Below are 15,670 nucleotides of genomic sequence, written 5' to 3'. Positions count from 1 at the left end.
TTCACATATACAATAAAGTTGAAGAGAACATAAAAATAAAGAAGTTGCTGATTTCTAAATCTCCCCTTTAGTGACTGACAGGGATTAGGGAAGCTGGTTCCTGGGAAGGAGTGCTGTTATTATTTGGGACAGTGAGCTTTACTAGTTCTGTTTGCATTGTGATCTTTATAAATTCTTTGATCCAAAGCTTCTCTGTATACACATATTATTAGAAAGAAGAACAGGCGTTTCCCAAATTGTGGCTATATTAGAAAATGCTGAAATGAATATGTAAGATTCTTGTCTGAGATTGTTTTCAAAGACTGGAGTGTTCAGTACACGGTTTCATTCTCCACTTAGATATTTTCCCCCATCAATGGCACTGCAGACATGAGAAATGAGCATATTTACCCATATGGAAATACCTATTTTCTTATCCTGTGCATGTGGAGATTTGTCATTTAAGTAATGACTTTGTTTGTCATGGAATCAAAGAGAAGAGCTTTGGCACTGAATAAATTGCAGAAAAGTATTGAAGGTTTGTAGTGTGTGAAATTTAAAAACCTGGACCTTCTGTTACAAGATAAAGACCATCAGATTAAAGAGATGAAAATTCCAATGTCCCACTAAATTTAGTTTTAATTCCATTTCTCATTATGGCAGTCTTTCCCTGTGATGAGTTAATTAAGAGAAGATACGATAATGAAATAAGTTAGAGGAAAAACAATAAAGTTTTTAAAATAACACTTAAGATTATTTTCTTTCATGAAATTAATGTTACTACATTGGATTGTTAACTTATTAACAATTGGAAACTCATAAAAGAAAAGAAAATACCCATATATTCGATTCAGTGGCAATATATGTCCAGGACATGGTTTTATTAAAGATAGGTATGAACTTAATTAAAGTAAGTGTGTTTTAACTAATATCTAAAATGTAAGAACATTTAAGTATAGCATAGTGAATGTCTGTGCACTAGTTTCATGCCTCCTATCTGTAGAGGACAGAACAGATATTAAATCTTCTAGAACAAGAGTTGCAAATGGTGTGAGCTGCCATGTGGATGCTGAGAATCAAACCTGAGCTGCCTGGAAGTGCAACCAGTGCTCTTGACCACTAAGACCCATCTCTAGTCCCAGTTTTTTAGATTTGTTAATACTACAGTAAAGTAACATTGAAGTCAGTGTGCTGTGCAAGAGCACATGAGAAATTCTGCTCTGCAGTGTCATGCAGTGTCTGCTTTGCAGTGTTTGCTCCCATCAGCCAGACTTCCACCTCACACTGCTTTCCTAACCTCCAGTCATTACCTTGACTTCTCGCTCACCTGGGTTAGATTCCACAAATTGGAGATGTGAGAACATGCTTGACTTTCTGTGTCTTTATTTCACATAATACAATGACCTCCAGTCTTATCCATGCTACCATGGACAGCAGAATATCATCAGTCAGTGGCTCAATTGTATCCCATTGTATATTCACACTCTATATTTGTCCATTTGTCACTTGATTGTTTCCATCTCTCTGCTGCTCCAAATCATCCTTCTCTGAATGGGAGATATCTCTTCAAATCATTCCATTTCCTGGCTTGTGGGTTTGTAAGATCTTATCATTCTAGTTGTAACTATTTTGTGATGTTGCCATTCTGTTTTCCTTGTTGGGAGGAGTTCACATTGCCAGCAACATCATGTAAGAGCTCACTTTTCTTTCTCCAAAGCTTCATCAGTACCATGCACATACAGTACCCACAGAAGACAAGAGAGTCTAGTCAGGTCTGTTGGATGGTTGTGATCTATGGTATAGTTGTTGAGAAATAAACTTCAATACTATACAAGCACTCTGGACCTAATAACTTGTTCTTTGCTGATAATTAGCCTGAACATCTTCTGTGTGTAATGTTTGGATGTTTGTATATCTTGTTTTAATAAACATCTGCCTATTTCTACAGCTCATATAGGCATTGTTTATCTGTTTTGTTTATAAGGTTCTTTTCAGTTCTTTATATATTATAGGAATAAGATATATAATTTGCAAATATTTCTTCATTTTATATGCTGTGCATAAGTTTTTTATTGCATGCTTCTCTGCACAGAAAGTTTTAGTTTGACATATTCCCATGTATCTATTTTTGCCTTTATTTCTTGTCCTTTGCAGAAGTCTCAAAACAAGTGAAAAGTCCACTTCATTTTGAAGGCATGTTAGAGGAACTTCAGTGGAGCTTCTTATACTCAGCTGAGGTTTCAGTTAACTTATGAATTTCTTTGTCACAGGTGACAGAGGGTCTATTTACCATGTTCTGTACATGAGTACAAATCATTCCTAATGCTGTTTACCAAAACGACTGTTCTTTCTTGGGGCCTGTTCTTAGATTATCTAATTTTAATGGGCTATAAAAGTACTCATTTATGTCTAAGTTCTCAGTGCTGTCCCATTCATCAGTATGTGTGCTGATATAATTTTTAGGTATATATTTACCTTGCTTTCACAGATCAGATCTACATCAGGTCATTGGTTCTTTTGATTCAAGGTGGCTTTGGATAATCAGTGGGATTTTAGTAGTCATGTAAATTTTGTAATGCTAATTTAGATCTCTGATGGATGTCATCCTGTACTGACTTTAGATCTCGTTGGGTAATATTGAAGTTCCATCAATATAGATCCTATCAATCCATGAATGTGAGATGCATTTCCATTTCTTGGCATCTCGATCAGTTTCTTTCATCAGTGCCATAATTCTCAGAGCATAGTTGTTTTTCACTAGATAGTATACCCTCCTTTCTAGGTATTTCTTTTCTGTGGATCTTGTAAATGATATTAAATTCTTAGATTTTATTTCAAACAATTGATAATTAATATGTTGCAATGATGAATTAATTTAGTCTAACATGGTTTGGGGTAAAATTTCAAAGGAACATTTCTAAATAGAAAATCATATTATGCATATCCAAGTAGAATTTTATTTCCTTTCTAAATTAGATGTCTGGGAGCTCTGACTTGAGTTCTGGAATTGGGAGATCTCACAGAAACAACAGTTGTTGAAATCATTGTCTTCTTTAATACTCTAGGAATAGAGGCTTGTTAATTTTAATCTCTTTTATAAAAATTGCTTTATCATATTGAGATATTTCTTCTAGATCGGATTTGTTTGTCTCTTTTGCCATGAAGATATGTGTGTGTCTGTGTGTCTGTGTGTTTGTGTGTGTGTGTGTTTAATATCAAGGAAATCTGCTGTTAAGTCTAGAATCTTGCATCTTGATTTTATGTCAGCATTAAGGATAAGTAGTATTTGGATTGGCTAGAGAGCAGTAGTAGAGATAAAGTACATCATACATCATGCATAAAGTGAGGGTCTTGATAGGTTCAACTCCTAATGAACTAGAATAACTTTTAGTTCAACCTAAACGAAAAGAAAGTTACCAGCAAGAAACCAAGAGCCTGGATTTATTAGGAAAGTTTGTTTTACCATTTAGTATTGAATATGCTGGAGAGAGATTTTTATACTTTTTAAAAAAAATACATTGTTGAAAATGGAAAATCATCATTTGCCAGGTAGTATCAATATCTTCTGAAATTAAATATGATATCAAAATGTTACTATTTAATAAATCAATACATATGTGGGTATTTTTAAGATCGAGACATAGTTAATAAATGACAAAGTAGCACACAAAATAAAGACTAAAGTCATAGAGACAATTATATTTTCTAGTCTCCCCAAATTATTTTATAGTCCTCACACTATAGCATTATCCTTAAAGTAACTGTATTCCTCTTTATTATCAAAGTAAAGTTTGAAGAGGATTTTAATAAATGTTAATAGATAATAAAAGCCTTAACAAAGAATGTAAACAAAGATCTTAAATGTTGTTTGACTCCACGCAATATTTCTACTTTGGGTACAGGCAGGAAATCTAACCCAGTTTCAGGTGTCAGCTGAGTTATTGTACAGTATTCTCTTTCTTGTCCTTGGCTTTGTGAACCTCTTGGTTATGTAAAGAAGAAAACTTAACTGCAGAAATAGGATTAGCATTTTGGAGCCCTGGAATTCCTATTTAATTGTGAGACATTTAAAGTGCCAGCTTTATGGACAATTGTCCTAGCCTTGAAATATTTTACAAATTATTGATTCAACAAACACTATTTGGATAAGAAATGGTAACTCTTTAGTCAGCTTGTACTTGCTTGCTCATTACTCTTTTTAAATTTTAAATAGTATCAAAACCTTAAGAAAATTTCAGCAGAATCTCATAAAATATATAGGTTTGAAGTGTTAAATTTCTGTAAATTAGATGTGAATAACTAATGAAGTTGGAGAGGGAGCACATTGTGAGACAGGAGAGGTCCTTGTACTTAGGATCTAATTAGCGGTGTGCATAATTTGCTTATACTCCACGGGCCTAATTGTTGTCAGTTCACTTAAATATTTCTCATCATTTCTTCTTTTTAATTAAAAACAGAATTTTTCGTACAATATATTCTCATTATGGTTACTCTCCCTAAACTCCCAGATGTGTCTTACTTCCCTACCTACCAAGGCTCTACATACCCTTTCTCCCTCTGTCTTATTGGAATGCGAATAGGCATCTGAGAAATACTACTGCTGCTGCTGCTACTATTACCACTACTACTACTAATACTAATAATTATAATAGTAATAATATAGATAATAACATAATAAATATGATCAAACAAAAATAAACCATAATAGGACAAAATGAACAAACAGAAAAAAAAAGAGCAAAAGAAAAAGCACAAGAAACACAGATACTAAGAACCACATTCACACACATAGCAAACCCATAAATACAAAATAAAAAACATTAAAACATAAGCAGACGATATGTAAGGTTAAAGAAAAGACAGACTCCAAGGATACCACTGAATTTGTTCTGTGTTATCATCTACTACTGGAAATACAGTCTGCCTTTAAATTTGGTTTGTGTACCCAGAGACTCCACTGGAGAAATCCAAATTTTCCTTTGTAGGTTGTCAGCTGTTTCCTTTGTGAAATAATGTCTGGGTATGGGATGGTGTCTTGTGTCCATTCCATTTTTTCTGTCAGCACTGGGACTACACATGGCTTGTACCCTGTTGCTCTTTTTCCACTGCCACAGCTTCACCATGTTTATACACATGTCTGTCCTGTGCTGTCTGGATGACGCTTGGTCTTTATGTTGCCTTTGGCTCTTTCTGTCTCCTTTTCTTCAGAGTTCTCTGAGCATTAAGGGAAGGGATTAGGTGAATACATCCCATTTATGACTGAAACCTCCAAGGTCTCTCACTCTTTGTACATTTTCCAGTTGTGGGTCTCAGTATTGCTCCTATCCACTAAAGGCAGATTTTTCTTTGATGATGGCTGAGCAAGATTCTGATCTATATGTGTAGCAGAATGCAATTAGGGGTTGCTTTATTACAACATTCCTTTAGCAGAACAGGAGTATTTCGTTTGTCCCTTGTACTGGCTAGTTTTGTGTCAACTTGACACAGCTGGAGTTATCACAGAGAAAGGAGCTTCATTTGGGGAAATGCCTCCATGAGATCCAATGTAAGGCATTTTCTCAATTAGTGATCAAGGGGGAAGGGCCCCTTGTGGGTGGGACCATCTCTGGGCTGGTAGTTTTGGGTTCTATAAGAGAGCAGGCTGAGCAATCCAGGGGAAGCAAGCCAGTAAAAAACATCACTCTGCATCAGCTCCTGCTCCCTGACCTTCTTGAGTTCCAGTCCTGACTTCTTTCAGTGATGAACAGCAATGTGGAAATGTAAGCTGAATAAACCCTTTTCTCCCCAACTTGCTTCTTGGACATGATGTTTGTGCAGGAATAGAAACACTGACTAAGACAAATTGGTACCAGCATAGTGGGGTATTCCTGTGACAACCTGACCATGTTTTGGGAGGACTGTGGAAGGACTTTGGAACTTTGGGCTTGAAGATCCATTCGTTGTTAAGAGTTCTGTCAGATGTTGTGTAGGAGCTTGGAAGATAATGTTGAGAACAGTGCAGACGATGGAGGTCTGGCTTGTGAAATATCAGAGGGAAAATTAAAGACTCTTTTCAGGTCCATTGCTATTTTGATTGTGAAGATTCTGTAGTTCTGGTTAGCTGGGGCTGAAGAATCAGCTGTGATTAGCAAGATACCGAAACTACTAAAGCAAAAACATTGCATTGCTGGGACTATTGATGCTGGTTATCTGAAGCTAAGAAATTAGCAGTGATTAAGAACAGACCAGCATCTTGAGGTGACATCTTCTGGGAAGTGTTTTCTGAAAGCACAAAGAGGCTGTGTTCCAGAGATAGCCAAGGTTGTACTTCTGCTGCAGCGGGACTTGGTAATGTGTAAGGGTCACCCAGGTGATACCAGTTTTGAAGGCATGAAAGAGTCACTCAGAGCAGCTGAGGCTCGGCACTGTGAGAGGCCATGGAAGGCCATTGGTGAAGGTGCAGCCTCAGTTGCAATTGATTGCCCAGGACTGAAGGGGTCATACAGTGTTTGGGAGATGCCAGTACCATGAGATGACCACCAAGAGCAGCAGCAGAAGTGGAGTACAGGCATCTGGAGTCTAGAGGACGATGCATGTGCTACAAAGAACATGGCTAGAGAAGTGACCCAAGCCCTTGGAGGAGCCCAGAAGATCATGAGTTGGATCCCAGACATTGGATGGTTGGAGATTGTTTTTGCTTTTGATTGTGACTGTGCCCTGATATTTTCCCTCTTGAAGGAAGAAACTATTTTAGTGGAGCCCACAGTTAAGAGACTTTTAATTATAAAAAGACTTTGGATTTTAAAAGAGATAGATATTTTTAAAGAGATTGAAAATTTAAGAATATGTAAAGATTGTGGGAAGTTTAAAGTTATTTAGACCTTGGGGATGAATAAGAACGTAAAGGTTGAGGCTTACTAGTGATATTTTTGTGTGTCAAGTTGACAAGGGGTCAATTGTACTAGCTAGCTTTGTGTTAACTTGACACAGCTGGAGTTATCACAGAGAAAGGAGTTTCAGTTGGGGAAATGCCTCCATGAGATCCAACTGTAAGGCATTTTCTCAATTAGTGATCAAGGGGGAAGGGCCCCTTGTGGGTGGGACCATCTCTGGGCTGGTAGTCTTGGTTCTATAAGAGAGCAGGCTGAGCAAGTCAGGGGAAGCAAGCCAGTAAAAAACATCACTCCATGGCCTCTGCATCAGCTCCTGCTCCCTGACCTTCTTGAGTTCCAGTCCTGACTTCTTTCAGTGATGAACAGCAATGTGGAAGTGTAAGCTGAATGAACCCTTTCCTCCCGAACTTGCTTCTTGGTCATGATGTTTGTGCAGGAATAGAAACCCTGACTAAGACATCCCTAGACCATGTCTTATTTAGTCTCTGGTTTTTGGCCACCAGAGCAGTGAGAGACATGGGTTCTATCTTACAGTGTGAACTTTAATTCCAATCAGATAGTGATTGTTTACTCTGACAACTTTTGTTATACTCTTGCATTAGTTGATCACAATTGTAGATCATGGGGTTTGTATCTGGTTTGGTACTTACCTTTTTCCTCTTTGGTACTTACCTTTTTTTGGTAGTGTGCACAGTACCTTCTAGTAGCACGAACACTAGCCAGTAGGAGTAAAGATTCTACATAAGGACCAGTTTGACATCTCTGTGTTCCATGACTCATGTAGCTGTTTTCTACAGCCATTTAGTCTAATCCTCAGGTTACAGAAAGCAACCAATAGCCTGGGTTGGTTTGGGGGTTCATAGGATCCCTTTGACCAACACCTCTGTTAGATGTAACCTAGTTCCAGTGCTGGGAGTTTCATTTAGTGATGACAGATGCCTAGCTGGGTCTTTGTCTCTCTCACCATTTTTCAATCTACTTGAGCATCTGGAAATATTGGCTCAAGGTCAGGTTCCCCATTCTGAAGTTAGTAAGAAACTGACTCTTAATAATCCATGATAGGAAAAAGACAGAGCAAAGGGTGATTTGAGAGGAAAAAAGAAAAAGAAAATATAAAGTGAGTCTTCCTAATTCCAGTGATAGATTATAATCCCATGATGGGTCATTTAAAACTTAGTTAAATTTCCTTATCAAAAAAATGAAGAAAATATCTAATTTTAAAAAAAAAACTAGCTTTGCAAACAGGAGGCTGTTGGATCTGTTCTTCAAGTTATAACATGGGTGAGTTTGAAGGCAGTTGAGATTTCAATGGCTTTGACTTCAAATTCAAATCATATAACAGACATTATATCAGTTTTAGGTGTCATGGTTAAAGCTCTGGTTTCACCATTCTCACATCACCAAAGAACTTTGCTCTTTATTATTGTCTAAAAAAAACAGATAAATAAATATACTCTCCTAACTGCTCAGTAACTTGGATACAAAACCTTAATCTTTGTCTTCTTCTGTTTATCATGATCAATCTTATTTCTTAGTTCTTCTATCATAATTTAATTATATTTATTTTAATTATATTTAGGATGCTCTGTGTGTGTGTGTGTGTGTGTGTGTGTTCATGTGAATGTAGGTACCCAAAAGAGGCCAGAGGAGAATAAAAGATCCCCTAGAGCCTGAGTGACAGGCAGGTATGAGCCACACAATGTTTTTACTAGGAACCTATCTGGCTCAGTATGACAGCAGCAAGTGCTGTTACTTGCAGAGCATCTCTCCATCTGTGCACTCTTCTACGGTGGTTTCCAAATATTTTGTGTTCCCTGGCTCCTCACAGTCATCACTGCCACTGTCACTCAAAACCAATGTCTTATAACTACTTAAAGCCAGCTTCCTGAGGCTGTGATTTTACTCTCCTGCTTGCTCTTCTCCTGCTATTAATCTGCCACATCCCCCCCTCTTTTTACTCTGGAGCTGGAGAGATTGTTTAAAATACAATTCCCAGTCCAATTTCAACTCTACCTTTCTCCAGCTCAGTTAAGATATTTGAGTTTTCTTCTTCCTTTCTCCCATTTCCTTCTTCCTTTTTCTTCCCATTCAGTAACCATTATTCCATTGTCCATATATCCTTCATTTTTCACCATCACCTGGATACTTTCATGAAAACATTAATTTTTTTTCTTTTCTCTTTGGAATGATGTGAGGAATAACCTGAGGTGGTCCATAGCCAATAATTGATTAACAAATCAGGAAAAACTAAAGTCCATCTATCTCCTAACTTGAGAAGTTTGCATAAATGGATAGGATTAAGTGCATATCTCCCATGTTTTCCTCTATAGTGTATGCTGCCATCTCTCTCTATTCTCTTATAGGTTTGGGTAAAATCAATCCATTAAGTTGATATAGAAGAACAAAGCATTATCTCTTTAACTTTCAACTTTCATCTTAGTAATCACAGTACGGAATATCAAGCACACCTCAGAATTGAAGAGAAAAGAAGTACAGGCAGAACATCAGGAACTCTGTGTCCTCTTCCCACAGCCACAAACCAGAGCTGTGCGCTGAATAGAATATATTACATTATTTGTAGATTGAGTATATATGGCCTTGGAGCCAAGGCATGCTTAGCAAAGCCCTTGCTGTTTGAGCTTTGTCTGCCAGTTAAATGATCTGTATTATTCAACAGCTGTTGAAATTCTGTGTGTTTTCAGAGATCATCTATAGCTGGGTCTTCAATGAGTTCCCTTCCTTTGTGGCAGAGGACAGCCGGCGGTTCATATCCCAAGAGACAGGCAACCTTTATATTTCTAAAGTGCAAACATCAGATGTTGGCAGCTACATTTGTCTGGTGAAAAATGCTGTGACAAATGCTCGCGTGCTCAGTCCTCCAACCCCACTCACGCTGCGAAATGATGGTGAGTTACAGTTTTAAATAAGCATCTCATATGCAAAAATCAAGATGTATCATTGCTGGTCTTCTAAGCACTTGACCTAATACAAATCAACTAAAAGGCAGCTGCCCTACTCACAAATGCATCTCTTTAATCTGAGTTTGTGTATGCTACAGAATAAAAATGTTAACATGAGTGATAGGAAATGGCCTAGTTGATAAAATGTTTGCTGTGCTGTGATTCATGATATTAATTCAAATCCTAAGGGACTATGCATAAAGCCAGGCAGAGATTGCTTCTAATCCCATCTTCAGGATGCAGATACACGAACATCTCTGGAGCAGGCTAGCCAGACTATAGGTAGAGACTTGTTGAAGAAGACACATGATGTCAACCTCTGGCTTACATACATGCATGCACCCCCTCATACACATACACATATGCGCTCATACACATGCACATACACACATGCACAAATATACATGTATGCATACACACAGGCATAGATACAATGGTATTATGGGAAATGACAGGTTCACAGTGGATAAATACTGATCATAATTCTACTTAACTCATTATTATAATGAGAACCTAGAAGGGAGTGCCATGTGAACTCCACTGTTCTCTCTGTCCTTAGGGTCTGTCTGCAGCATATGTGTATTAGCTGTATGAGTTCTATGGACTCAGTTTTTATTGCATTTGTAGCTCATCTGCCTTCAAATTGAGTATTAAGCTTTTAATACTTCATTGTACAATTATAATTGTTATTACTTTTCCAATAATAGGAATAGTTGTAACTTTAACTATTCAGTGAAGCCCAGGCAGGTGTAATGATGCTATAATTATAGGAATTGCCATCTATCCACAGGATCTTCATATTTAAACACCTCATTTGTATTTATAGACATTTACAGTTAGGCATTGCATTAAAAAGTCAAGTGCTCTATTGTAGTTGATATATGATATGCAGATTGCTCTGCTGTGCAACAAAAATTATCTGTGAAGGCATTATTAAGAAGTGAGCTAGAGAATGAGAATTCTGATTGGTTTTAAAGTATTAAAAAGTATATTTTAATATGTTTTATAGTTCTTCTATATGTTTTTTCCATAAGAGAGTCTCGTGTAGCTAAAGCTAGCTATAAAGTACTGTCCTTTTGCTCCCATCTGACAAGTATTTTCAATATATACAACAACACCTGCTAAAAGAACTCACATGATATGTACACACTGATAAGTGGATATTAGCCCAGAAATTTAGAATACCCAAGATACAAGATACAATTTGCTAAACACATGAAACTCAAGAAGAACGAAGACCAAAGTGTGGACAGTTTGTCCCTTCTTAGAATTGGAAACAAAACATCCATGGAAGGAGTTACAGAGACAAAGTTTGGAACTGAGACGAAAGGATGGATCATCTAGAGACTGCCATACCCAGGGATCCATCCCATAATCAGCCTCCAAACGCTGACACCATTGCACACACTAGCAAGATTTTGCTGAAAGGACCCAGATACAGCTATCTCTTGTGAGGCTCTGCTGGGGCCTAGCAAACACAGAAGTGGATGCTCACAGTCAGCTATTGGATGGATCACAGGGCCCCCAATGGAGGAGCTAGAGAAAGTACCCAAGGAGCTAAAGGGGTCTGCAACCCTATAGGTAGAACAACAATATGAACTAACCAGTACCCCCCAGAGCTCATGTCTCTAGCTGCGTATGTATCAGAAGATGGCCTAGTCAGCCATCACTGGGAAGAGAGACCCCTTTGTATTGCAAACTTTATATGTCCCAGTACAGGGGAACACCAGGGCCAAGAATTGGGAGTGGGTGGTAGGGGAGTGGGGGGGAGGGTATGGGGGACTTTTGGAATAGCATTGGAAATGTAATTGAAGAAAATACCTAATTAAAATAAAATAAATAAAATAAAATTCTTTTTAAAAAATTACCTACTGTTTGTGGTGATTTGAATGGCAATGGTTCCTATAGAATCATATATTTGAATGCTTGTTCATCAGAGAATGGAACTGTTTGAGAGATTGATAAAGATTGGGAGGTGTGACTTGAGCTTTCAAAATCCAAGGTCTGGCTAAGACTCCCTCTTTTCTCTCCCTCTCCCTCTCCCTCCCCCTCCCCCCTTTCCCTCTCCTCCTCCCCCTCCCCTCTTCCCCTCCCCCTCTCCCTCCCCCTCCCCATCCTCCTCCTCTCCACTCCCTCTACCTCCCCTTCCCCCTTGCTCCCCTCTCTCTTTCTCACTGTGGTTCAAGGATGTAGCTCTGAGCTACTGGTCTAGTGTCATGCATGCTGTCATGATTATAATTTCAGAGGATCAATCCCCTAATTAATACTTTCTTTTATAAGTCTTACCATAGCCATACATCAATTCACAGCAACAGAACCTTGACTAAGACACTTATAGAATATATTGTTAGCGTTAGGTTCTACTGTAAGGATTTGCTTATCAATGTACATATGTCTATCACATATAAATTATATATAAACTACTGAATATATAGTAATTCAAAATTCAGGAAGTCAACATATGTGTAAAAACACACACATATATAATTTATATGTATGTATGTGTATATATATATATATATATATATTATATAGTATATAATAGTCACAACTCTACAAAGTAGATTACCAATGAAATATTCCCCCTGGTTATAAGAAGCCCAATATTGTACACTGATAACCACAGGTCACATATATAATGTCACAGATGCATAGGTAAAAAATAAGAACAGAAACTAAAAATTCAATAAGAAGCTACTTGATGTCAACTTTAACAATTGTGGCCATGTTTTCTATGTTTCTTAATAACTAACTTTGAATGCTACAAATCAGACATTTAAGAATCATTACTAAAGCAATATTGAATCATTGAGTGTCATACAATTAAAGATAATTAAGGTGATTTGAAATATGTATCCTAAAAATGTTCCCTTTAAATTAAAATTTACTGCTGGGCATTAGAAGCTGGTAGTGAGAATACCCACGGGTACACAACTGAAGAAATAAGTTCCCCTCTCCAATAATCCATCAGTAACCAATAGTTCAACAGACAGTAGAGTCGTATGACCCCTCTCTGATCCATGATTGATAGTTGACAAGCTCAGTTGGGAAACCACAGCTCCTGTGTGATCATAATTGAATTACTGTGCTGTACATAGGCTTTAGCAAGCCTCCTCCTCATCTTCTGGCACTTACATTCTTTCCACCCTCTTCCTCAGTAATCCACAAGCCTCTAAGTCGATGGACAAGTGTCCTGAGCAAGTAACCTTCAGTTATTATTCTCATCACCATAAGCAGTGGTGCGTCTACACACTGCAATTCACTGTGAAGGGATGCTGCTCTGATTAGGGCAGAGTTACACTTGTCTGCAGCAATTATACAGCCATGTCAATTTAGACAGTAGCAATTAGACAGCTGTGTCAATTTAAATTAAAAACAGTAGTAAGTTTTCCTCTAGGGAAACTAATTACTTGAGAACAAGATTTTGACTGGGTTGACAGCCCCAGGCATGAGTTCATACTGTGGAGCAAGCTTCAAACCCAACCAGAGACTACTCTGTTGCCCTCACAATTGTCATGCTGCCATTTCACCAATGGCCATTTTCCAGGAATTATGGTTCTTCCATTTGAAAATTGGATAAGATCACTGATGCCTTTCACTCCCCAATAAGCTGAATGTTCTCATAGCCATTGTTAAACTCAGTGTGACACATACATACACAGACACCCACAAAGATATGAATACAAGAAAAAGACTCGTGGGAAAATGGATTATTGTAGAGATGGGAAAGAGGTGATAAGAGAATGGAGGTGAGTGTAGCATCGGCATACTACATACATTTATGAAACTGCCAATGAGCAAATTTAAAGTTACAAAAAAGTAACTGCAAAAATGATAAAAAGCCAAGAGTGTCAGTAGGAGAAAAATATCCTTGCAATGTTTCTTAAATTTCTTCTTTACAAAAGCAACCACTAGATGGAATAATAATATTCAGATATCAAGATAACATTACAATGTGAAAAAAAACCTACTGGTATGGTGAAAAAGAACACACAGCTAAATAAGAAAAAATGTGACATTCAAATCATGCCCTGGAGGATCAAAATTGCTTACGAGAATTTAAATGAAATAATGGAAACATAGAAATAATCAAGAGAACACAAGGAGGTACTAAAACAAAGAATAGGAGTGTGGAGTGAGGAAGCCAGGGAGAGAGGAAGCTAGGGAGAGAAGGTTTCAATAAGATATGGTCAGAGACCTGCGGTACGCAGAACAGTGCTGGCTAGGTTATCTGGCTCTCCTCATTCCCTCTGAGACCTTAAGAAAGAAAACTAACATCTGTGAGGAATTCAAAAGACAAAAATACCACAACCAATCAGCCATGTTGATATAGTTCTGGCCTCTAAAGGAAGTGTGCAAGCTAGATGAAAGGTAAATAAAGCACTAGAATGTAGGATACGATGAGGAGATCAGAAAAATTGCTGAAAACCATGTGTCCAAAAAAGTCTGGAAAACAACAAATAAACAAACAAAAAACCTTGCAGTCAGTCTTAGCACTAAGATTGTATCATGATTTACCACCTGAAGCTGGCAAGGTGGTAAAGACTTGACTCCGTTATAGCAGAGGACAGAGGTTCTTTGAACAGCACTGATGTTGGGTGAGCCAGGACTATCTATAACTCCATTGCTCTTTGGTCCTCAGAAGTTAGAAGACACACATGTGGAACACATACAATGCAGGCAGGCACACACAAATTAATATAATATAAAAATTAATATATATATCTTTAAGAAATGGAACTAAGGACGAGGCTGAAGATATATTTATTGAATAGTTTTGCAGAATAATTCCAGGAACCTTTCACATTTTTAAACATAAATCCTTTGAGTAACATAGAACTCAATTCTTTCACATGAATGGTGGGCCCATAGTAAGCAACCTTCTTCTTCTGATACTTACGGGTTTACTGTGTGAGATCCTGACCCTCACTTGAGAACATACCTTCACCATCCAAACTCCTCACTGGGTGATAACTGCAACACTCCTCACAGGCAACCAGTTCTTCCCTTAAACAAATGGAGTAGTCTGTACCAGCATTGGAGCTTCTAGAACACAGTTCTAAGTTAACAATTGTTGTTAGAACTTGCAGAAGTTATCTAGTGATTACAATTTAATAGCAAGAGGATGTGAAAAATAGAAACAAATTATTATTAAACATTATTTCAATTCAAAGGCTCTCTTGCCATGATTGGATTGTTCTTTACTATTTGATAATTGAAAAGCATTTTTGCATAAAGGATATATTCCTGAATGTTTGCCCTCATGCATGTCAAATTCTAAAAATTCATACACTTAAAATAAAAATAGAGTAAGATCATGGATGAATTCATTGATGACACCACTGTCAGCTGCAATTCCCACTGGGTTTCCACCCTCTCAATTCAGAGGCAAGCGTTTAAACCTCTCAGTGCAGAGGCAGCGTTTATATTCAGTATTTTTGCAAGCTTGGCAAACACCTCTGTGGGGGTTTGAATATAAAAATTATATTTAAGCTGCTGTGACCGTAATGTTACCTATAAAAGTCATTTTAAGAACATTGAAATTTTACACTTTTCTGGAAAAAAAAGTTTCCTAAAAATAATAAAGGATGTGTGAGTAGGCAGAAGTTTTTCCTTTCAAGTTCAAGTAAAATTTTACTTAGTAAACTCTTGGTTAGAAAATGCATTGATTTGCTTGAGTTTGAAAGCAAAGTTTGAAGTGATATTTGCTTGTAGGTATTATATCTGAGTTAATTCATAGAGGGCAGAAGTGAGAGGTGGGGGTAGTGCAGTATGGAATTGTGAAAATGCCATTGTGTTATACAGATAAGTATGTCTATGGAAAGTCAGAACTGGCCCCACATAGCCAGAACCATACAT

General features: G+C 37.5%; 1 protein-coding gene across 5 annotated transcripts in view; it reads left to right on the top strand.

Annotated features, from left to right (window-relative positions):
• Cntn5 (contactin 5) overlaps window positions 1-15,670 on the top strand; it is a 1,232,986-nt gene that overhangs the window by 832,962 nt on the left and 384,354 nt on the right. For all 5 annotated transcript variants that reach the window (XM_021171282.3, XM_029481828.2, XM_029481826.2 and 2 more), the window contains one exon: window positions 9,554-9,757. In XM_021171282.3, the coding sequence (XP_021026941.1) occupies window positions 9,554-9,757 (204 nt within the window). The remainder of the gene's footprint in view (window positions 1-9,553; window positions 9,758-15,670) is intronic.

The sequence above is a fragment of the Mus caroli genome, unplaced genomic scaffold (genome assembly GCF_978045245.1).
Source record: "Mus caroli unplaced genomic scaffold, Mus_caroli_1 scaffold_11, whole genome shotgun sequence".
Taxonomy (NCBI): Eukaryota; Metazoa; Chordata; class Mammalia; order Rodentia; family Muridae; genus Mus; species Mus caroli.
Note: the sequence above shows the minus strand (reverse complement) of the source record. Positions and strands in the feature narration are given on the sequence as shown.